At 40.5% G+C, this 24,090-nt stretch overlaps 1 protein-coding gene across 3 annotated transcripts in view; it reads left to right on the top strand.

Moving 5' to 3' along the window:
- GNG2 (G protein subunit gamma 2) overlaps positions 1-24,090 on the top strand; it is a 131,928-nt gene that overhangs the window by 87,648 nt on the left and 20,190 nt on the right. For all 3 annotated transcript variants that reach the window (XM_005685654.3, XM_005685652.3, XM_005685653.3), the window contains one exon: positions 22,764-22,877. In XM_005685654.3, coding sequence (XP_005685711.1) covers positions 22,791-22,877 — 87 coding nt within the window. In that variant the 5' untranslated portion in view covers positions 22,764-22,790. The remainder of the gene's footprint in view (positions 1-22,763; positions 22,878-24,090) is intronic.

The raw sequence follows: 24,090 nt of genomic DNA, 5'->3' as shown, positions 1-24,090 counted from the left end.
GCACGTGTGCAGTCTTAGAGTTATTAGCCCCACTTGACTGCTGAGCCACAGAGGCCCGGAAAGATTGAATGATTGCCCTGCTATAAACGGCTGGGAGTATCAGCATGGCCTAGAATCCAGATCTTCTCCTAGTTTCTGTTTTTCTACTTTTGTACTGTCTCTCATTGGCATTACTGGGAATGTTCCCAGACAACACCGTGATTAAAAACAAACCTGAATGGAGGAGGTTTGATTGTTATTGGAAGGCTGTATTGGGGAGCTCTGGAGTGAGAAATGGCAACCCACTCCAGTATTCTTGCCTGGGGAATCACCAAGGACAGAAGAGCCTGGTGGGCTGCAGTCCATAGGGTCACAAAGAGCTGGACTCGGCTAAAGTGACTTAGCATGCATGTATGCATTGGGGAGCTCAGCCAAGGGACTTCTGTTGTTACCATTTTGTAAGGAGCCATATGAGCAGTGGCCAGGAAGTCCAGGGGGTCAAGTCTTCCTTGCAAGATTAAAGCTGTGGTTTGTTGTTGCTGTTGTTTTCTTTTTTTTTTTTAAAGAAATTAATTAACCAATAGGTAATTTCCTACAAAATAACAGAAGGCTGCTGCCTGTCCGATCTGCCTTGCCTGTTGTGGTGGAGTATTAGATATTAGATGTCAGTAGGTTCACAGATCCATTTCTATGGAAACAGTTTCATTATTTCTCTTTTGTTGAAATCCTAGCGATTTGTGGTCTGGACTTCCATATTAAAAAGAAAAGAAAATCCAACATATGCCATATAAAATACTAATCTTGTTTCCTTGGAGTAAACAAAGCCCATCTAACATCTGAAAATGTCAGCTCCCATCTGTGGACACAAGCCATTTCCTGGTCCAAGACTCAGATAAGAACTAAAAACTTAAATGTCATTTCTTGAGCTGCAACATGGCCTATTCACTCCTGTTTCATTTTACAAAATCCCGTGAAATCCATGACTTTGAGTCAGCATTTTTCAAGGGTTTTGTGTTTGTCAAGGTCATTAAAAGCAGCTAACCAATGATTCTCTTTGCAAGAGGAAGGCTTGTGTCTGTGGAGACATTGTTTTGAAAACAACAGTTTACTGAAAAGCAGAGAGTTGTCATTTCAAATAATGTTTTCTGGCAGCAAGTGAGAGAGGGAAGCTCGCCATGTCTTACTGTCCACCTCCACAGCCTAGATGGTTCCCATGCTGATTTGAGGGAGTCAGACATGATCTTTTCTTTCTCCCGTTTGGAAGCTGGTACTATCCCAGGAAACCCACATGAAAATAGCACACGGTGGACTGATTGCTTCCTTGGTTCATTCTCTTCCCCCTTGGCCCCAGAGTGCTTTCTATTGGTGTGGCTTCCACACCAGCCCTCATTCGCCTTAGCTCTCCCTGTAGCTGCACAGACCATAAAAATCACTATTCGTTTGTGAAAATGGCCAACCTATGCCTTGACTCCCAGATCAGGATCAGTCTGCTGCCTCTAAAAACGTGAATTGAGATAGGCTAAAGGAAAAACCTTTCCCTGGGGAGCTTGCTTTAGAAACAGCCTTCTTGCTCACATTCTGACTTAATCTTAGTCTCTTTCAACTGGGGATGTGGTGCTTATTACTTCCCTAGGATTGTTGTGAGGATTAAATAGGATAATGTTCTAGAGCACTTGGCCCAGTTCCTGGCACATGGCAAGCCCTTGGTTTATAAGCTAATATTCATTTTCAGTCTGAGTTCCTATTCTCTGCTGATAGAACAGAGATTTAGGCTTGTAAAATCAATTTCTCAGAAACAGGGAGCCCTTAAAGATAGGAACAGGAGGAGGGGAAAGTCACTTGGAGGGCTCATTTTGTTTTGTTTACAAATTCTTCACGTAAGCCAGCATTGTGAGTCTGGCTTTCTGGATTCTGGCTGCCGGTGAACTCCTTGAGGCTCCCAGTCCCTGCCCCTCCCCACCCTCTCACAATGCTTACCTGTACCTCCTGGAGTCCATATCATTCCACAACCTCTGTCTCCAAGTCCTTGCGTTCCTAAGCCTGTGCGCACATACCCTACCCTACCTCCTCCCTGTTCCCCCCACTCGCTCTGTACTTGTCTCCTTTCTGAACTCTATAGGTGAGGTGAAGTCGCTCAGTCGTGTCCGACTCTTTGCAACCCCGTGGACTGTAACCTACTAGGCTTCTCCGTCCATGGGATTCTCCAGGCAAGAATACCGGAGTGGATTGCCATTTCCTTCTCCAGGGGATCTTCCCGACCCAGGGATCGAACCCAGGTCTCCCGCATTGGAGGCAGATGCTTTAACCTCTACTGCTCCTCAAAAATGAGCAAAGGCGAGTGAAACCACGACACTGTGACATCCAGAAGAAATCTTTGCAACGTCTCCAACTGTTGAAACATATGATTGGGAAAAAGGGAGTGAGCAACATAAATTCTACCCCCAATGCCCTGGGCCTTCAAAGTGTTGAGGGGAAAGCAACCAGCTTCACAAATAAATCCTTCATTGATTATAAATATCCCTTGTGGCTGGAGAACCAAAAAGAGTTTGGTGTTTGCTGAGGAGTAGAGATTGCAATGTGCTCTTTTGTTATTTTCAAGTCAAAATGGCCAACTGGTATGAGAGGATAATGCCTGACAAAAAGCTACCCTGAAACCTGGCAGGGTATTTTACAATTCTTATTTAATTCATTGTGTCAGGCGAGTGTATGCTCCTAGGTTCTGTCACAACAAAGGTTTGGAGTGACGGACATGAAAGCCCCCTCAGCGCGTCACAGCTCTCGGGTCTTGGACAGACCGTGTTATAGCTCTCAGGTCTCAAGTGGACCATGTTATAGCTTTTAGACAAATCAGTGTTACAGCTCCGTGTTACTGCTCCGTGTTACAGCTCTATTTTATTTCGATAATAGCAGGAAAATCCACCCTCACGGCATGAGGGCATGTCGACCCAAAGAGAAGAACGCCCCAGCCCATGGGGAGAGAGAGAGAGAGAGAGAGAGAGAGAGGAAGAGAGAGAGCATGCACACGCATGCGCTTTGGCTCCTCCTTTTATATGTTCCCCCACCTCCCTGCTCCCCCCGCCCCCCACTCCCCGGGCCTGCGCTATGCAAATTGGGCCAGCCAGGAGTGCTGATTCTTCTACCTGAGGTCCTCACTCCGGTCCTCAGACCTTCCTTTGTTCTATTTTCGAGGGCTTTTCCCTTCCTTGTCTTTTAGCCACTGCCATTTTGGACTCCTGTTTCCTATCCTACCTACCTAACAATTGTGTAGCCACTATTCATACGTTTACTGGTGTTTTGACTCTGAAGGACCTTTACAAGAAAGGATAATTAACAGTCCTTCCTATATAGAATCTAATCCATTTGATGATGACATACTTGTTGCAGAATAAATTAGAGTAAGGGTCAAAAAACGAGTCACAGAATGACCAAGCCCAAACTTTGGCTGTCGGTCTGAACAGTTAACAGATACATTTTCTCAGCTGACTAATTGTAGAAACTCTGAAAAATTCTAAATTGGAATAGTTTGAAATTGTGTGTTATGTTAGTTGGTCAGTCGTGTCCGACTCTTTGCAACCCCATGGTCTGTCCACGGAATTCTCTAGGAAAGAATACTAGGGTGGGTTGCCATTTCCTTCTCCAGGGGGTCTTCCCGACCCAGGGATTGAATCCGGGTCTCCTTCTTTGCACACAGATTCTTTGCCCTCTGATCTATAAGGGAAGCCCAGTTTGAAATTAGTCCTCTAATTTAAAAGTAACTACTAACCAATCACCAATGCTAGGGCTAACTGACAAATGAGAGTAATATAGATATCATCAAGTGACTGGAAGGCTATAAACCTCTAATTTTTTTTTCTAGACTTAGAAATTGTTTGTTTTATTCCCAGTGTAATGGTAACCTGAAAATATACAAAACAAATAAATCCAACCCCTCAGCACCTACTGCAAATATCAAAACACAGTTCAGAGAAACACACAGTTATAATTAAAATGAAAGGCCTTAGGGAAGCCTGCTTGGATCCATGCTTAAAAAACACCATTAAAGTATGAAAAGAATGGAATCCCCCATGATTAACCTACAGTCTCCAAGGCACAGATCCCTCGATCAAAACATTTATCTATCTTTGTGCCACGGAAATAAGGGGTTGTGTGTTTATTCCCGAGCCTAAGTGACAAAAAAATATATAGTTTCTTAACAGAAAGATTCCTCCTAAAAGAAATTAAAATACTGGATGTATTTTTAGAGAAAGAAAACCATCTGATGGTTATTATTCCATAACAAGCCTGACCCTCAGGGATGGAAGTCTACTGTCCTCAGTTGAAAAGAATAAAATGTATTCTGTTATTATTCTTGGGTTTGGAATCCAGGTGGGATAATTAGAACATTCTTGCAAAATTCCACTGATCCCTCACACACAAGCTAATTGTTCTAGGGGTTTTTGTTGTTGTTTTTCCCCTCACTGGCAGATATAACTCAGAATAATCTCATTCTACCAGTACATTGCAAAAAAGAGACTATGCTCTTTTTAAACATGAATATGGGCCAAATATCTGTAAAGCAAAATAATGCTAATGAGAATTATGAGCACTTATTCTTCCCTGGGAAGGTAATAGGGATCAGAAGACATAAGCGTAAAAGCCCAGTGAGTTGAACCTTTTCTTAGGGAGTTCTTTCTTTGAGCAGATTTTTCATGCATGGCTCTATGGCTATTTTTTCAGAGTCCTTTCTCACTGAGGGTGCTGTGGGCCTTTTAAACAGCATGAGTCATTGTTCCCTGGCATTCTACAGGGCATGAAGAGTTCCTGCCTCTGCTCACTAAATGCCAGTAGCCCCTAGGTATCGTCAGAACCCACCCACCCCTGCACATTTCCAAATGTCTCATGTTGGATGATACCTCCCTTGGCTGAGAACTGCTGCCTGTGGTTCTAGTGTGAGGCTTGGAGAATAGATTGAATTTTGAATTTCCTAAGGGTAGACTTTTAGAATTTTAAGAAGAGATACTGGCTGCAGGATTCTGAAAGAATTTATCTGCAGCGTTATAGTTCCTGATTCAAATTCAGGGATATGTAGCCGCTCATTCTGTGCCATAACTTGGTTGCCAGGCTGGGCCCCCGCAAACGTAAACTGCAGTACGTCAGAAAAGCAGTCCAGACTAGACTGATAAGGTGAGGGGGAGTGAAAAGTGAAAGTGAAAGTTATTATCATGTCTTTGCGAGCCCATGGAATTTTCCAGGCCAGAATACTGGAGCGGGTAGCGGGTAGCCTTTCCCTTCTCCAGGAGATACTCCTAAACCAAGGATCGAACCCAGGTCTCCCACACTACAGGCAGATTCTTTACCAGCTGAGCCACCAGGGAAACCCAGCAGTCCTAGAGTGGGTAGCCTATCCGTTCTCCAGGGGATCTTCCTGACCCAGGAATCAAACCGGGGTCTCCTGCACTGCAGGAAAATTATTTACCAACTGAGCTACCAGGGAAGCCTGAGGGGGAAGTGGTCTATAGAAATTAATCTCCCTTCCTTATTAACTAAAAGGGTTTTTTGTTATTGTTGTTTATTTTTAAGAAATGTGTGTGTGTGTATTTTAAAGCTTTGCATGATCTTTTCAGGAGTTTTAGCTATTTCAGTTGTCAGTGTGTTTAAACCATTCCCTTCCCTCTTAGAAAAATAGTTTCTGCCTAGTTTGGCTTACATGTAACATGAAATGGAAACATTAGCAAAGAATATCTGTGCTTGCCTAAGGTGCTTGTCTAAGTTGAAACTGCCTAAGCATCTAACAGGATTCTGTCAACACTTTTTCTTGGCCCCATTGTATTCAAAAGCACACCTCTCCTCAACAACACTTCTACTTGCCTGCAATTACTCTCAACTCAGGTAACTCAGGTAGGAGAGAAGACAAAGAGTTTCCTCTTCCCCATTAAGAATCAATGTGGTGTAGCATTTCTATACCCTGATGATAAACAATCTGGAAAGGAAATTAAGAACACAATTCCAGTTCCGATATAATGAAAAGGAATAAAATATTTAGGAATTAAATAAGGAGATAAAAAACTTGTACAATAAAAGTTGCAAACATTGCTAAAACAAAGAGGACATAAATAAATGGAAAGACATCCCATGTTCATGGATTGGAAGACTTAATATTGTTAAAATGTCAGTACTCCTCAAAGCAAGCTACAGATTCAATGCACTCTGTATGGAAATTTCAGCAATATTTTTTGTAGAAATAGAAAAAGCCATCCTAAACTTTGTATGGAATGTCAGGGGGCCTGAATAGCTGAAAGAATCTTGAAAAAGAACAAGTTGGAGGACTCACATTTCACAGTTTACTTACAACAAAACTAAAGTAGTATAAAAAAAAAGTGGGGCACTGGCATAAAGATAGACAAATAGAATAGAGAGGACAGAAATAAACTTTCACATATATAGACAAATAGTTTTCAACAACAATGGTGAGACCATTCAGTAGAGAATGAACAATCTTTTCAACAAATGGTGCTGGGAAAACCAGATATCCACATGCAAAAAAATAAAATAAAAAGTTAATAGAGTTGGACCCTTACCATATACAAAAATTAACTAAAAATGGATCAAAGACATAAACATAAGAGCTAAAACTATAAAATTCTTAGAAGAAAATGTCGGGGGGTGGGGAACTTTTCACTATAATTACCTCCATTTCCATCAAAGAAAGATAACCATAATAAGACTAACTTGTTCACAAGTTAAGTATAATTTCAACAAACTTTGCCTGATTATTTACTTAAGTGTAGCAAGAATAGTATTAACCATATAGACTCTTTCAAACTTTTCTTTGCTGAAACTTTTTATAAAAAATCTCATATTAAACTCTTAAAAGCCTCTCTAGGCTAGGAAGCCATGCAAAAGATTTTCCATCAAACTTTGCCTGTGGATTTGGATGCATTTTCCTCTTTTTGAGATCTGCAGAATATCCCAAGGTTCCCAGGGTTGCCAGGAGGTGACCTTCCTTACTCACCAGACAAGGCTGCCAGGAACCTTGTAAACAGGATTGGCTAATTTTTACAAAGGGCTTGATTGGCTCCATAAAGTCAACCTTAATTCCCCAAAGCTTTCTGGTCATATTTGAATCTATGTATGTCTCTCTTAAATAAAACATTCTAATCAAAGCCCTTGGTAATATAAACAATGTATCTAACTGTGTCCCATTACAAGGAGAACAAATTCTTACTGAATTTGTGCAAATAATTATAATGCCATGAAAATAAGAATAATCATTGAGATTTCTTAATTCTGGAGGGATGAAAAAGTAAATGCTTCATCTTTGTTCACAAAGTTATACTTTACCAAATTGCTCTGTCTTAATAGCTTGAGAAAAGAAAAAAATTTTTCTTTGAATCTGGAAAAACAAAACATTAAAGAACTAGCAGTGTTTCAAACAAAAAGTCATAAAAATTATAATCATCTTTATTCCATCCCATGTAGTTAATTCTTGTCTTGATCTTTGGTTAGCAGTTTTATGAATCCAGTTTTCCTTAGAGTTCTATAAATCCCTACCTGATTCAGTGGTATTATCTGAAAGTTGTCAAAAGCCTGTAATCCACAGAACTCCTCAGAGCCCTTTCCATGAATTTCTCTGAATATGAAACACATTGTGAAAGTCATCAAAGTAAAACAATAACTGTAAATGACAAGAGACTTTAAAATGTCCAGGATTAAAGATCTAATAAGAGCTCATTACAATACTATTAACAAGGAAATTTAGTTATTTCTGTAACATTCATTCTAAGATAATAACTAGTGATCACATTATGCCTGGACATACCAGATTTCTAGAAATTTCATATAATTTCTGGAATATACCTATACATATATCATAAAACACACTTGTATATTTTATAACATACAAATATAGCATAACATACAAATATAAGCACACTGGATGAAGCACAAGCTGGAATCAGGATTGCTGGGAGAAATATCAATAACTTCAGATACGCAGATGACACCATCTTATGGCAGAAAGCAAGGAAGAACTGAGGAGCCTTTGATGAAAGTGAAAGAGGAGAGTAAAAAAGATGGCTTGAAACTCAACATTCAAAAAACTATGATCATGGCATCCGGTCCTATCACTTCATGGCAAATAAATGAGGAAACAATGGAAACAGTGATAAACTTTATTTTGGGGGGTCCAAAATCGCTGCAGATGGTGACTGCAGCCATGAAATAAAAGATGCTTGCTCCTTGGAAGAAAAGCTATGACCAACCTAGACAGCATATTAAAAAGCAGAGACATTACTTTGCCAATAAAGGTCTGTCTAGTCAAAGCTGTGGTTTTTCCAGTAGTCATATATGGATGTGAGAGTTGGACTAAAGAAAGCTGAGCACCAAAAATTGGTGCTTTTGAACTGTGGTGTTGGAGAAGACTCTTGAGAGTCCCTTGGACTGCAAGGAGATCCAACCAGTCCATCCTAAAGGAAATCAGTCCTAAATATTCATTGGAAGGACTGATGCTGAAGCTGAAACTCCAATACTTTGGCCACCTCATGTGAAGTACTGACTCATTTGAAAAGACCCGGATGCTGGAAAAGATTGAAGGCAGGAGGAGAAGGGGATGACAGAGGATGAGGTGGTTGGATGGCATCACGGACTCAATGATCATGAGTTTGAGCAAGCTCCCAGAGTTGGTGATGGACAGGGAAGCCTGGCGTGCTGCAGTCCATGGGGTTGCAAAGAGTTGGACATGACTGAATGACTGAACTGAACTGAATTTTACATAAGCACACTATTGATATTAAAGCTTGTTTTTTAAACTCTTATATTTTAACCAACTTGATTGCACAAGATAAAATTCTCTCCTTCTCACTTCCCAACTTTCTATTTTCAATTTAATTTGTCTTCATTTCTCTTTCTCCCATTGTGAAATAACCAACCTTAATTTAGGATAAAGTTATCTTCATTTTTCTTAACAAAAATGCATCTTCATACCACATTTTTTACCTAAATGCAACTAACTTTCCTTGCATAGAGACGTTTTTCCTATTATCTTTAGTAATTTCAATTACATTTATTAAGAGCTTTTAACTCTTAAAAGCGTTAATTTCTAGTAAAAACCAAGAAGTAAGAAGCTATGAACTGTACATTATACCAATATTTTTGGATTGGCAAATTTATGAATACATTTTATAATTGCTGGAAACGTGTTTCTTTGTATTGTAACCTTTCAATGTGATACATATGTTTACTAATAGACCCAAATATCTTTTCAGTATCTCTGTCATAAGAAACCAAAAGTTCAAGAATTGATATTCCTGTGTCTTATCTCATTTGGAAATTATGTAGATAGTCAATAAATTTCTATCATTTAATTTAACTGAGCAAAACTCTAAGAATGTAAGTTACCAAAGACATTTGGGAAACTAAGATGATATCTTAAAGCATAATTATTATTGAAAAGTTCACTTAAAAATTTTTATCCTACTTTACATTTATTTAATTCAGTTGTTCCCAACAGTCATATCTAGATCACTCATGAAAATTTCATAAACAGCAGAACAGCCAGCCATCATTTTAAGTTATTTTTCTTGTTTACAAATTTTTCAGCAGGGATATCATGAGCTTACTTGGCTAGTAAATCCAGGTACAGAGGAGCCTGATGGGCTGCAGTCCATGGAGTCACAAAGAGTTGGACATGACTGAGCGACTAACACACACAAACCCAGGTAGAATAAAAGTTGCATGTCTGCATTATACTTAATGCTGATAACTCTGAAGACATGTCTATTTTAATTAAACCAACAAACTTAAACTAGTGTTTACTTAGCAAAGATTATCCCACATCACATGCACTTGAAAAACATTTGAGTTGGTTTCTATATTTCCGAGTTTTAGGGATGCTTAATTCATAAGAGCTAAAGTGTAAGCCAGTTAAATAGAGCTAAGTTGCAAAATGATTTTGTTAATACTATGCAGAGGTAGGAAATATCACATACACTAACGTATTTTTATAGACATATGTAAACATGCAGACAGATTGCAGAGACTTTATAGTTTTTGTTCTAAAACTTGAGCCATGAATCAGGTACAATAAAATAACACTCAGTTCAGTTCAGTTTAATTCAGTCCAGTCACTCGGTCGTGTCCGACTCTGTGACCCCATGAATCGCAGCACGTCAGGCCTCCCTGTCCATCACCAACTCCCAGAGTTCACTCAGACTCACGTCCATCGAGTCGGTGATGCCATCCAGCCATCACACCCTCCATTGTCCCCTTCTCCTCCTGCCCCCAATCCCTCCCAGCATCAGAGTCTTTTCCAATGAGTCAACTCTTCTCATGAGGTGGCCAAAGTATTGGAGTTTCAGCTTTAGCATCATTCCCTCCAAAGAACACCCAGGGCTGATCTCCTTCAGAATGGACCTGTTGGATCTCCTTGCAGTCCAAGGGACTCTCAAGAGTCTTCTCCAACACCACACTTCAAAAGCATCAATTCTTCAGTGCTCAGCCTTCTTCACAGTCCAACTCTCACATCCATACATGACCACTGGAAAAACCATAGCCTTGACTAGATGGACCTTAGTCGGCAAAATAATGTCTCTGCTTTTGAATATGCTATCTAAGTTGGTCATAACTTTCATTCCAAGGAGTAAGCATCTTTTAATTTCATGGCTGCAGTCACCATCTGCAGTGATTTTGGAGCCCCCCAAAATGAAGTCTGACACTGTTTCCACTGTTTCCCCATCTATTTGTCATGAAGTGATGGGACCAGATGCCATGATCTTCGTTTTCTGAATGTTGAGCTTTAAGCCAACTTTTTCACTTTCCTCTTTCACTTTCATCAAGAGGCTTTTTAGTTCCTCTTCACTTTCTGCCATAAGGGTGGTGTCATCTGCATATCTGAGGTTATTGATATTTCTCCTGGCAATCTTGATTCCAGCTTGTGCTTCTTCCAACCCAGCATTTCTCATAATGTACTCTGCATCTAAGTTAAATAAGCAGGGTGACAGTATACAGCCTTGATGTACTCCTTTTCCTATTTGGAACCAGTCTGTTGTTCCATGTCCAGTTCTAACTGTTGCTTCCTGACCTGCATATAGGTTTCTCAAGAGGCAGGTTAGGTGGTCTGGTATTCCCATCTCTTTCAGAATTTTCCACAATTTATTGTGATCCACACATTCAAAGACTTTGGCATAGTCAATAAAGCAGAAATAGATGTGTTTCTGGAACTCTCTTGCTTTTTCGATGATCCAGCGGATGTTGGCAATTTGATCTCTGGTTCCTCTGCCTTTTCTAAAACCAGCTTGAACATCTGAAGTTCACGGTTCACATATTGCTGAAGCCTGGCTTGGAGAACTTTGAGCATTACTTTACTAGCATGTGAGATGAGTGCAATTGTGCAGTTAGTTTGAGCATTCTTTGGCATTGCCTTTCTTTGGGATTGGAATGAAAACTGACCTTTTCCAGTCCTGTGGCCACTGCTGAGTTTTCCAAATTTGCTGGCATATTGAGTGCAGCACTTTCACAGCATCATCTTTCAGGACTTGAAATAGCTCACTTGGAATTCTATCATTTCCACTAGGTTTGTTCATAGTGATGCTTTCTAAGGCCCAATTGACTTCACATTCCAAGATGTCTGGCTCTAGATGAGTGATCTCACCATCTGACCATCGTGATCATCTGGGTCACTAGTTTATAAATAACAGTTGAATTCAAGTTTTATTTCTGTCAAACAGAACATGTTAAGGTTACTCTCTCAAATGGCTAAAGCTTTCTACTACTGTTTGTGCAAAAGACTTTTAAGTTTGTGTTTGTCCTTGACAAGATCGTCCTTGACAGTCTTTTGAACACTGTGGACTTGATTTAGGCAAGTGAGTTTTATAGCAGTTTATATTTTTAAAAATCTCCCCCACCCCCTTTTTATCTTGTGTTTCAGGCAGTTGTGAGCAGTGTTTTACTTACCTTCTGAGGTATTTTCATTATAAATACATGATAAGATTTTCATCTTCAAGGGACAGGGAAAGAATGTAAGTTTTCTCCTAGGAATTTTGGTGTATCTTCATTATCAGAAGTCTAGGATAATTGCTGTTTAATTTTTTTTCTTCTTTCCCTTGAAAGTGAAAGTGAAGTCGCTCAGTCGTGCCCACCAAGCTCCTCTGGGATTCTCCAAGCGAGAATACTGGAGTGGGTTGCCATTTCCTTCTCCAGGGGATCTTCCCGACCCAGGGATCGAACCCAAGTCTCCCACATTGCAGGCAGACACTTTAACCTCTGCGCCACCAGGGAAGCCCCTTCTTTCCCTTAAGTCAGGACAATTGTACTTTCAGTGTCCTGATTTTTTTTTTAAATAATATCTGCAAACACCTGAAGGCAAACAGGAAAAGGTCTAAGTGGCCTTTGAGTTGCTTTCAAAGTTATGCTTTTGTTTTTCTAAAGATTCAAGCAGATAAATCAAGTATTGTTGATTGTAATTCCTTTTTTCTCCTGAATTCCTGCAAGCTATCTTTAAAGAATTAGGTAGCTGCTTCTATCACAATGCTTAGAGGTTGACTATCCATCTAGGACTTTTGAATTTGCCTTGTTAAATTTAGGAGAAAATTTCCTATTAAGGAGGAAATTGAAAGATTTCTATATTCTGGATCTTCAGGGCTTAATGCAGTATGCCTTTGAAAAGTCTGTACAAAGCATGTTACAAAGACCTTTGGATGTCCTCCTCTTTCTAAGTGTACCTTTGCACATAATATATAAAAAGATGGAATATTGATACATTTGCTAAACATCAGCCTCCAGCTGATCCATTTCCTGACCATTTAATAGGAGGGCCTGGGAGAAATTCTGGTCATCTGTTTTCCTCTGTAAAATGGTTGTAAATGGCCACTAATCTTTTTAATACCTCTTTAAATTTGGTAGGATCTTCTGAAGGTGAAGATAAAAGGGTTTTATAATTTGAAAGATCTCTAGGGGATATGAATTCTTTGTGGTGTCCATGGGGCAGGAATAGGGATACATCTGCAAAGGGCAAAGGACATTGTATGGAAAGACCCGAAGCTGGCAGAGCCTGATGACAGAGTCCCTACAGGCAAGGAGCTGCAAGGGACAGCAAACAGACCCTCACTCTCCATCCTGGTTGCTTCTGTTAAATTTACTTCTTAGCTTTCATCATTTACAAGAGTAACCTATATATTTGAGGCCTAGAGATCAGAGTGTTCTCTATAAATCTTTTAGAGAAAGGGAGGTTCAAACAGGCAGCTGAGTGTTGAAGGGATTTTCTGGGGAATATGGAGGAGTTGGAGAACTAAGAGAAGTTTCTGAGGAGATGAAGGGGAATATGTTGGATGTGGTCTTTAATTTTTGTTCTAAGTCTAATGTCTGTTCTTTCATCTTGCTAAGAGTGTTGCTAAGGCTATGGCCACTGTGTTCCATTGTGTTCTCTTTTTAATTTGGTCTTTCCATAGGTACCAGTAAAACGTTGTTATGGGTGAGAACCTCCATAAAAAACTCTCTTTTTTTGAACATGACCAGTTCAAAGGATCCTTTGTCTGGTCATTGATGAGTAGGAACTTATATTAATCACAATAGCGACTCAAACCCAAAAGCCTTTATATGATTTAACCATGGATGCAAGAGGCATCACAAAGGAAAGTGCAAAAGATACAGCCCTCAGAAGATCCAGAAAGTTTGTTCCCAGATTTAGCCTAAGAAAGCAAAGACCTTTGTTGTCCCAGGCAGTAAGAATGGTGTATTTCAAAGAGTGTCTCTAGTCTCTGCCAAGAACACAAGGCTGCTCTAGTCACAGACCTACTAATCTGCGACTCCAGGCAGGCATTAATAGAATGAGACTTCTCCAGCACTAACTAGACAATGAAGGCTGAGATGACAAAGACCCCTTATGGATGAGGACCCTTTATGACAAACTCCCCTGAAAACTGAAACGGTTGGACAAAGAGCACAATGCTTGTGACTTCATGCCTTGGAATTCAGTCTATTCAACTGGCCACCATATGCAAGCTATTATTTGTACCCTCTGGCTAGGAGAAACCAGAGAATATTCTTACTGGTTACAGAGTCTTGCTCTCAGGATATAGAACAAGATGAAAGGAAAACTTTACTCTCTTACATTAGAGAGCCCAGAGCAAAGTTTGTCTAAATAGATGCCAGTCTGATAAAAACCATGAAGTCACCAGGGTATGAAGGCAGCTCAAACAACAGGCTTACAGAACTTACGCCTGCATTCTACCCTATGGTTTTTCTCCTTATGAGAAATGACACAAAAGTTGAAGGAAAAGGAAAACAATAACCATCTCTAGAAGAAAAGGAATCAGTAGATAGCAAGCATACTCATAACAAATCTTTACAAGTTGCTATACCCAAAAAACTAACTCATACAAATATTTTCTCCTACTAATCTGAATTTAGAAAAAGAAAAGGACTCTTACCATTCTCACTTCTACCACATGTTACAGGCAGAGATCTGGGAGACGGATTGGGTAAAAATTCTTTTCTTCTGGCAGCACTTGCCAGATGTCCCAGGATCTCTCCACTGCAGCAGCCCAAAGGTGAACAGTGTCCAGCCAGGAGAAAGCCCTATTTTGGGCACCTAAGCTGTAGAGGATGAACACTTTCCCCTTCTTCCATTCTTAATTCTTTGATTACTCTAATAATTAAATTGACATAAGATTGTCAGGAAGCAACAGTTAGAACTGGACGTGGAACAACAGACTGGTTCCAAATAGGAAAAGGAGTACGTCAAGGCTGTATATTGTCACCCTGCTTATTTAACTTATATGCAGAGTACATCATGAGAAATGCTGGGCTGGAAGAAGCACAAGCTGGAATCAAGATTGCCAGGAGAAATATCAATAACCTCAGATATGCAGATGACACCACCCTTATGGCAGAAAATGAAGAGGAACTAAAAAGCCTCTTGATGAAAGTGAAAGAGGAGAGTGAAAAAATTGACTTAAAGCTCAACATTCAGAAAACGAAGATCATGGCATCTGGTCCCATCACTTCATGGCAAATAGATGGGAAAACAGTGGAAACAGTGTCAGACTTCATTTTGGGGGGCTCCAAAATCACTGCAGATGGTGACTGCAGCCATGAAATTAAAAGACGCTTACTCCTTGGAATGAAAGTTATGACCAACCTAGATAGCATATTCAAAAGCAGAGACATCACTTTGCCAACAAAGGTCCATCTAGTCAAGGCTATGGTTTTTCCAGTGGTCATGTATGGATGTGAGAGTTGGACTGTGAAGAAGGATGAGTGCCGAAGAATTGATGCTTTTGAAGTGTGGTGTTGGAGAAGACTCTTGAGAGTCCCTTGGATTGCAAGGAGATCCAACCAGTCCATTCTGAAGGAGATCAGCCCTGGGTGTTCTTTGGAGGGAATGATGCTAAAGCTGAAACTCCAATACTTTGGCCACCTCATGTGAAGAGTTGACTCATTGGAAAAGACTCTGATACTGGAAGGGACTGGGGGCAGGAGGAGAAGGGGACAACAAGAGGATGAGATGGCTGGATGGCATCACCAACTCGATGGACGTGAATCTGAGTGAACTCCGGGAGTTGGTGATGGACCAGGAGGCCTGGCATGCTGCGATTCATGGGGTCGCAAAGAGTCGGACACGACTGAGCGACTGAACTGAACTGAAGATTAACAGGAGAAAACTATATTTGATTTTGTACATATAAAAGCCCATTAAGATACAAGACTCAAAGAAGTGACCAAAGCAGGAAGCTTTTAACCTTTTAGCCAGGGAAACAATATGTTTGTGAAGAACTGACTAGACAACAGAGTTCGGGTTTGGGGTAACAAATTAAGGAAGAGGTTACAAGGTTTGTTGATACAGCCCTCTTGGCCCTGAATTCTCCATCTCTGGCAATGAGGATAACTTCTACCTTCCTGGTAGAGGCTGGGTACTTTCATATGGCAGACTTATTTCTTGGTTTCAAGGGGACAAAGAGAATAAGAGTGTTCTTCTTTCATGACTGTTTTCTTGAATAACTTTAATTCAATATCATCAATATACCATCATGATATATTTTGAGGTTAGTATATTCTTCTCTCCTTCAAAACAAAATGGAGCATAACCTTCACAGCATTGGAGTTGGCAGTGATTTCCTGGCCCAACATCAAAGGCATAGGCAACAAAAGAAAAAATAGAAAAACTGGACTTCACAAAATTAAAAACTTTTATGTATCACAGTATGCTATTGCCAAACCATATGTCTGATTAGAGGTTAATATCCAGAATATATAGAAAATTCCTTACGTTCAATAGTAGCAAACCTAATTTTATTATAAAATGGGCAAAAGGCTTGAATAGACGTTTTTCCAAAAAAGATACCCAAATGGCCAGTACCCAGATAAAAAGGTGCTCAACATCACTAATCATTGAAATGCAAATCAAACTGCATGAGATACTACCTCACACTATTAGGATGTCTACTTTCAAAAAAAAAAAAAAGATAATAATGTGTTTATGAGGATGAGGAGAAACTGGAACCCTTATGCACTTTTAGTGATAATGTAAAACGGCACTGCTGTTGTGGAAAACAGTATTGCTATCCCTCAAAGAATTAAAAATAATCTTACCCAATGATCCAACAACTCTATTTCTAGGTGTATACTCAAAAAAATTATAGCCAGTCAGTCAGAAGTACAACCTGGGCTTGCAATTGAGATCTGAACTGTGTGTTGACATGCAGGTACCCTTCACACCAAAAGGCAATCCTCTCATGCAGTTGACTGTCCTGCAGTTTAACTTAATTCTTTAGTTCTCACACTGTCTGCCTGGGGACAGCGTCTGGTTCCCTAGGTTAAGGGTTGAATCCTCCAAGACTGCCTTCTGCCCACTCCCCCTACCTGGCTATAAATCAGAGAGGTTTCCATGACCTCCTCCTTGGTTTTGGTGATATGAGATGATATCATCAATGGTTTCTATCAAATATTTGGCATACAGAAGCATTGGAGAAGGCAATGGCACCCCACTCCAGTACTCTTGCCTGGCAAATCCCATGGACGGAGGAGCCTGGTAGGCTGCAGTCCATGGGGTCGCTAGGAGTCAGACACGACTGAGCGACTTCACTTTCACTTTTCACTTTCATGCATTGGAGAAGGAAATGGCAACCCACTCTAGTGTTCTTGCCTGGAAAATCCTAGGGATGAGGGAGCCTGGTAGGCTGCCATCTATGGGTTCGCACAGAGTCGGACAAGACTGAAGTGACTTAGCAGCAGCAACAGCATTATCCTGACACCAAAGCTAAGGAGAGGTAGAAGGATAAAAAAGGAGAGAGAGAGGGAGAAATAAAGAAGGAATAAAGAAAAAGAAAAGAAAAGCTGAAGAGAGCAATAATCTCATGAAGATTGATGCAAAAATCTTTAACAAAAATATTTGAAAATATAAAGTACTTGGATTTGATTAATTTACTATTACAGAACTCAGAGAAACATTTTATATACTAGGTTACCAGTTGATTATAAAAGAATGTAACTCAGAAACAGCCAGATGAAAGGGCGAGATGTGGGGACAACATGCAGAGCTCCAGTACCCTCTCTAGGTAGACCGCTCTTCCAGGATCGTCAGGAATTCATCAACCAGGAAGCTGTCCACACCGTGTCCTTTTGAGTCTTTATGGAGACTCCTTTATATAGTCACAATTAATTAAATCATTGGCCACTGGCTATTGATTCAACCTCCAACCTTTCTCCCTTCCAGGAAGTTGGAGGGGAGGGGGTAGATACTGAAGGTTCCAACCCTCTAATTACATGGTTGGTTCTCCTGGCAAACAGCCTCCCTCCCCATCCCCCCACTGCCATCCCCAGGTTGCTTAAGAGCGGTCCAAAAGTCACCTCATTAACATAACAAAAGACCTTTACTCCTATTACCGTAGGAGATTACAAGGGTTTTAGGAGCTCTGAGCCAAGAACAGATCAAAGACCAAATATATTTCTTATAAATCTCAATATTACATACTTCTTTGGAACACTGGTCTAGGACTCTATAGTTCTTTCAGTTTTTGCGAGGGGGATTTCTTCATTGCTTTTGTGGGAAAGCAGCTGAAGGTGAAAAAGAAGAAAATACACTAAGTGATTCTAAAAGTGGCTCTAGATTTTGGGGGGGTCATATGGTAAAACAAAAATATACAGGATCTTTCTAAAGCTAGAAGCACAAACCAAACCCTTTGTCTCCATTTTTTCTTAAGACTGATAGGGATAGAATAGCATAGTTATACAGGTAGTTGTAGAAGTCCTGGTAGGAGACTATAGATAGAGAAGGAAACCTAGGAAACCTTAGGAGGCCACTGTAAGTTTATGATCACTTGAAAAACCTATTGGAACATTGTTCAACGAAGCAGACTTGCTTAAGTATAAAACCATGAACAAAACCACAATATATGCCCCAGGCCATTAGATGGAAGAAAAATGTTACCACCCTTCCTGCATACCATAATTCTAGACCTCATGGTGCATGCATGCTCAGTTGCTTCAGTCGTGTGATTCTTTGCAACCCTATGTACTGAAGCAGACATGACTGAAGCAACTTAGCAGCAGCAGAACTGTAGCCTGCCCAGTTCCTCTGTCTATGGGATTCTCCAGACAAGAATACTGAAGTGGGTTGGCGTGCCCTCATCCAGAGGGATCTTCCTGACCTGGGGATGGAACCTGCATCTCTTATGTCTCCTGCCTGCATTGGCAGGCAGGTTCTTTACCATTGGCACCCCCTGGAAAGCCCCTGACCTCATAGGGTCAGGCACTTTCCTGCCTAATATGAAGGAGGAGATAGTGATGTATGCCTTATGTCTGCATCTATGTCTACTTGAAAAAGGGGGAATGACCCTTTTTCATTATAAACTGTAACCCACTCAGTCCTCTGGGCAGAGCTCCCTTGCCTGCCCACTGGCATCTCTTACAAGCATCCTATATTATTAGTAAATCTGCTTCTTGCCTGTCACTTTGCCTCTCACTGAATTCCTTCTGCTCTGAAACATAAAGAACCTGAGCCTCAGTAAGTTCAGACATTAGGTAAGTGTGTTCTAATTAAAAGATCATGAGTTCAGGTCCCAAGCAGGGTTTTAGCTGGATTTGAGTTCTGGCCATGTGGGTTTGAGTCCCAAACTAGGTTTTGGCTAGGTTCAAATCCTGGCACATGGGTTCAAGTCCCAGTCTGAGGTAAATGGTTTCAAGACCATTTGCTGCTGCTGCTGCTAAGTCGCTTCAGTCGTGTCCGACTCTGTGTGACCCCATAGACAGCAGCCCACCAGGCTCCCCCGTGCCTGGGATTCTCCAGGCAAGACCATTTAGGTTTTATGTATTCTTTCCCCTGCATTTCTAGACTTGTGTCCTGTCTCATCCCTCTTCTTTTCCTATCTCAACACTCCACCTTCCCACTTTCCAACTCTCCTTGCACAGAGGTCTCCTTCCACGGTAGATAGAATAAAGGCCCCCCAAAATGTCTGTGTCCCTGTACCTGGAACCTGAAGATTGTTGTGTTACATGTCAAAGGGGATTTGAGGTTCAAATGGAATTAAGGTTGCTAATCAGCTGACCTAACGATAAGGAGATTATCCTGTATTATCAGAGTAGACCCAGTGTGGTTACAGTGGTTCTTAAAAGTGGAAGGAGGCCGAGGAGAGTCAAAAAGGGAGGTGACTACAGAAGAGCTCAGAGTGATAAAGAATCAAAAGGAGTCAACTCACTTTTGTTGGTTTTGAAAATGAAGAAAAATGCTAAGAGTCAAGGAGTGTCAGCAATCTTTAGAAGCTAGAAAAGGAAAGGAAACAATTTTCCTTAGACCTCCAGAAGGAATATCTGCCAATATCTTGATTTTAGGTTAGTGGGACCTATTTCAGACTTCTACCCTCCATAACTATAAGATAGTAAATTTATATTCTTTAAGCTAGTAATACTAAATTTACAGTAATATGTTACAGCAACAATAGAAAACTCACACGCTTTCCCTCTCAGCCTCCTAAGGACAGCTATGCTTTTTCCAGGGAAAATAAACAGGCATTAGGACATAGACTTTTCCTGGATACTCAAATGAAAATAATGGATCATTTAATCAGTTAATGGCAGATCTGTCAGCTAACGGCAGAGAAACCCTTAATAACAGTGGTGTAAACAAGATAGGTGCTTATTTCTGTTAACGTAGACGGCAGCCAGTTCACAGCTGACATAGTAACTCTACAGTATCAGTAAGGACCATCCCTTACTGCTCATCCTGGATTGTTAGGCCATATGTTCAAGGTAGAACCCTGTGCTGAACATGACTACCTTCTAGGCCAGCAGCAAGAGGAAGGGGAGGCAAAGAGCACATCCCTTTCCTTCAAGAACACTTCTGCTTATGTCTCAGTCGCCATAACATGGTCAAATAACCATATCAAGCTGCAAGGGAACCTGGGAGTGTATTTTTCAGCAAAATATACTCAACTAAAATTCAGGGTTCTTGTGGTCTTTGTTAAATAGGAAAAAAAAAAATTTTATCACTGATGAAGACAAGGAGAAGTGGTATTGGAAGCAAGCTCTTCCAATACCAGAGACTTCCAGAGACTTGTGGTCTCTGCCACAGGTTACTGTGTGATCTGGTTTAGATTGAAAGCCAGCATCATAGCTGACCAGTCTCTCATAGCTCCCTCAGGTCCAATGAGGATATGGAAATTCCGTGATAGTCTGTATCCTAGTGTGATAAATTCTAATTTGGAGGAAATATTAACTTCCCATCGAGCAGTTTCCATGATCCTATAGATTGTGGCTCCTTTCATCTTTGGATGAATGGAAGAGTTACACTATGCTACTGGATAAGTGGGTTCGATCCCTGGGTTGGGAAGATTCCCTGGAGAAGGGAAAGGCTACCCACTCCAGTATTCTGGCCTGGAGAATTCCATGAACTGTATAGTCCATGGGATCACAAAGACTTGGACACAACAGAGTGACTTTCACTTTCTTTTGCTTGGCCCTGTGAAGTTTTACGAGGCTGTAAGATGTTTGTTTGATTTGGGGCGTATAATTTACCTGTGGGTTAAATTATATTTAAATGATTCCATCCCCAACCATGCTGATGAAATCATTGTTGTGGTTAAGGCCTCCCTTTTGTTTGTTTGTTTTTATATGCAATATCCCTCCCTTGATCTTCAAGCATTTGAACCTAGAGTTCAGAGATCTTCCTGGCCTCAAACTTCTTTCAGCCTTCCTTCCCATTTTATTGTCTCAAAGCCCTTTGAAAATAAATTGAGAGAACAGTTAAAAGTGTTAGTCACTCAGTCATGTTCATCTCTTTGGGACCCCATGGACTGTAGCCCACCAGTCTCCTCTGTCCATGGAATTCTCCAGGCAAGAAGACTGGAGTGGGTTGCCATTCCCTTCACCAGGGGATCTTCCTGACCCAAGGATCAAACCCAGGTCTCCTGCATTGCAGGCAGCTCTTTACCATCTGGGCCACTAGGGAAGCCCCTGAAACAGTTAACTATCAATTTATACTGTGCGCTGTTGGGTTGGCATTTGCAGTATTCTTTATAAAATAACATTCTCTATGCAGGGACCTCTTTGTCCACAGAGAGTTCTGTCTAATTATTTCTGTTGTCTTGAAGAACTAGATATCAAGAAATAAAAACCAAGGAAAATAATTCGTAGACTTTTGCTTTTTTGGTAATTAAATAAAAATTGTTTCCTGATTTTCGTGAATATGTAAAAACCTATGTACTGAATTTACTATGGATTATTTTTCTTTCTATAGGTTTTCTATGTGTCTTCTTTCCATTTTGATATTGTAGCTTGAGCCTACTTTATCCCTAGATAAAAATATTCCCCAAAGCTAGTGGAAGTTGTGGTTTTTAATATAATATCTTCCGAACAAGACTCAATTGGTGTTGACTAAAGCAGTGTTTGATGCTTCTCATTTATGGGGTCATGCACTCTAGTTAAATTGCAGCTCTCAGACATTGCTTCAGTGACCTAAAGGGCAAATTTACACAGACAGTCCAGAAATAGTATATGGCACCTTGACATGGAGGAAGACCTGATCACAACATGGGGCAAGTGGACACTGAAAATAAAATAGGATACTTTCTGAGGTGAATGGCAAGAATAAAGTGAGATGGGAGGGGTCAAGAAATAATTAGAAGAAAAATGAAATTGGGATAGGATTTGAAGAGGGTGGGGGGCAAGGAAGGAAAGAGGTCTGAGAGCCAGAGACAAAGAACCCATCTCACCATCTACATAGGCATAGAACTCCACTCTCTAAAGCAATATCTAACAATAGCAGTACCCAATAAATAACAACAGTAATTATGCATATGGTCACTCTTACCATTTTGAATTTATTTCATAAACTTATTTCATAAATTCAGTTCAGTTCAGTCGCTCAGTTGTGTCAGACTCTTTGCAACCCCATGGACTGCAGCACACCAGGCTTCCCTGTCCATCACCAACTCCCGGAGCTTGCTCAAACTCATGTCCATTGAGTCGGTGATGCCATCCAACCATCTCATCCTCTGTTGTCCCCTTCTATAAGAAATTTCATAAATTAAGATAAATTTGATAACTTGCTTTCTTCCTGTGGCAGTTTGTCTTAGCTGATTTAATGATCCTCCCTGAGGAAAGAATGGAAGGGGGAGAGAGAGGGAGGAGGAAAAGCAATCCTCATCTCTCTGGTCTGCCTGCCCCTCAGACACAGTGCTGGATTGGGGATGTAGACGGCTGCAGAAGCCTGGCCTGACTGAAGTCATTCTCTTGGGATCTCCCAGTTACGGTGAACCCACACATTTGGCAGCTGGTGATTTCTCTGATGTACTTTTCCTCTTTGTTTTCTTTCCTAGTGTATCTGAAACCCACCCAGCATTCCAATGGCCAGCAACAACACCGCCAGCATAGCACAAGCCAGGAAACTGGTAGAACAGCTGAAGATGGAAGCCAACATCGATAGGATAAAGGTGAGGATGGCGTCACCCACAGGCTCAGCTGGCCTTGTCAGGAGTATGACTTGTAGCCAGGTGTCATTTGACTACTCTTCTATGGAGAGTAATGAAACCAGAGATGGTGGGAGAGAAACTTAATAGTTAGGCAAAAGTTCATTTTCTAATGTGCCTTTGCCCTCTCTGGAATTTTCTAGAATAAAATGATAGTATAAATTAAAGCTAGTTCACTGAGTAAACTTCAAAGCAGAATATAGGCTCATGGCTGAATTCTAGCCAAAGGATTTGGAGAAGCCACAAAACACAGCAATCGACCAGTTCACTTCTCTGACCTCGTAAAGAAATCCTTCTCACTCATGTTTAATTTTTTCTATCCTGATGTATGTTCTAATTTTTAGTGTCTATCTTCAGGTCTAGCCCTTCTATCCACCATTTTTATTTTTACTTTTTTTCTCTTTTATACTCTTAGATTTTTTTCTTCAGAACACAAAAACCACACATGGTCTCCCTGAGAAGTCAAACAGCATAAAGGTTTCATGGAAGTTAGTAATCTACTTATTTCTTTCTCTCACTCCCCAGATCTAACCTGATAGCTTTGCCTTAAGTTGGATCTAACATATTGAGCCAGGACTTTTAATAGAAACCTTTTGTTGGCAGATTTTCAATGTAAATTAACTTACATAGATAGCTACCGCAGGTAGTAAATTTTTGTCAACTATCAAAGCTTCACTTCCTCAGAAGACCTGAGCATTTTATGACATAGAACTCAGCAGTGTATTTCATTTTATTAAAATTAGAACATTTTTCCAAATGCCTTTTTTAAACTGGAAATTTTGTCCATACCTGCCTTAGGAACCTGAACAATCCAGCCCTCCTTTGGAATGTGCTTCTAGAGCAAGGGTCAATAAATTATGGCTCATGAGCCAAATCCAGCCCACTGTCTGTTTTTGTCAATAAAGCTTTATTAGCACACAGCCCCATACACTCATTCACATCTTGTCTGTGGCTTCTTTGATGCTATAACAGCAGAGTAGAATAGTTGCAATAGTTGCAACACTTAGCTCAGAAAGCCTAAAACTTTTGCTCTCTGGCGTTTTAGAGAAAAACTTTGCTGAACCCTGGTCTAGAGGAGTGATTCTCAGCCCACCTGTACATTCAAATCACCCAGGGAATTCTATAAAAAGAACCATCTCTAAGACCACAGTGTAGACCAGTTAAATTAGAATCTATG

The sequence above is a fragment of the Capra hircus genome, chromosome 10 (genome assembly GCF_001704415.2).
Source record: "Capra hircus breed San Clemente chromosome 10, ASM170441v1, whole genome shotgun sequence".
NCBI classification, from domain to species: Eukaryota; Metazoa; Chordata; class Mammalia; order Artiodactyla; family Bovidae; genus Capra; species Capra hircus.
Note: the sequence above shows the minus strand (reverse complement) of the source record. Positions and strands in the feature narration are given on the sequence as shown.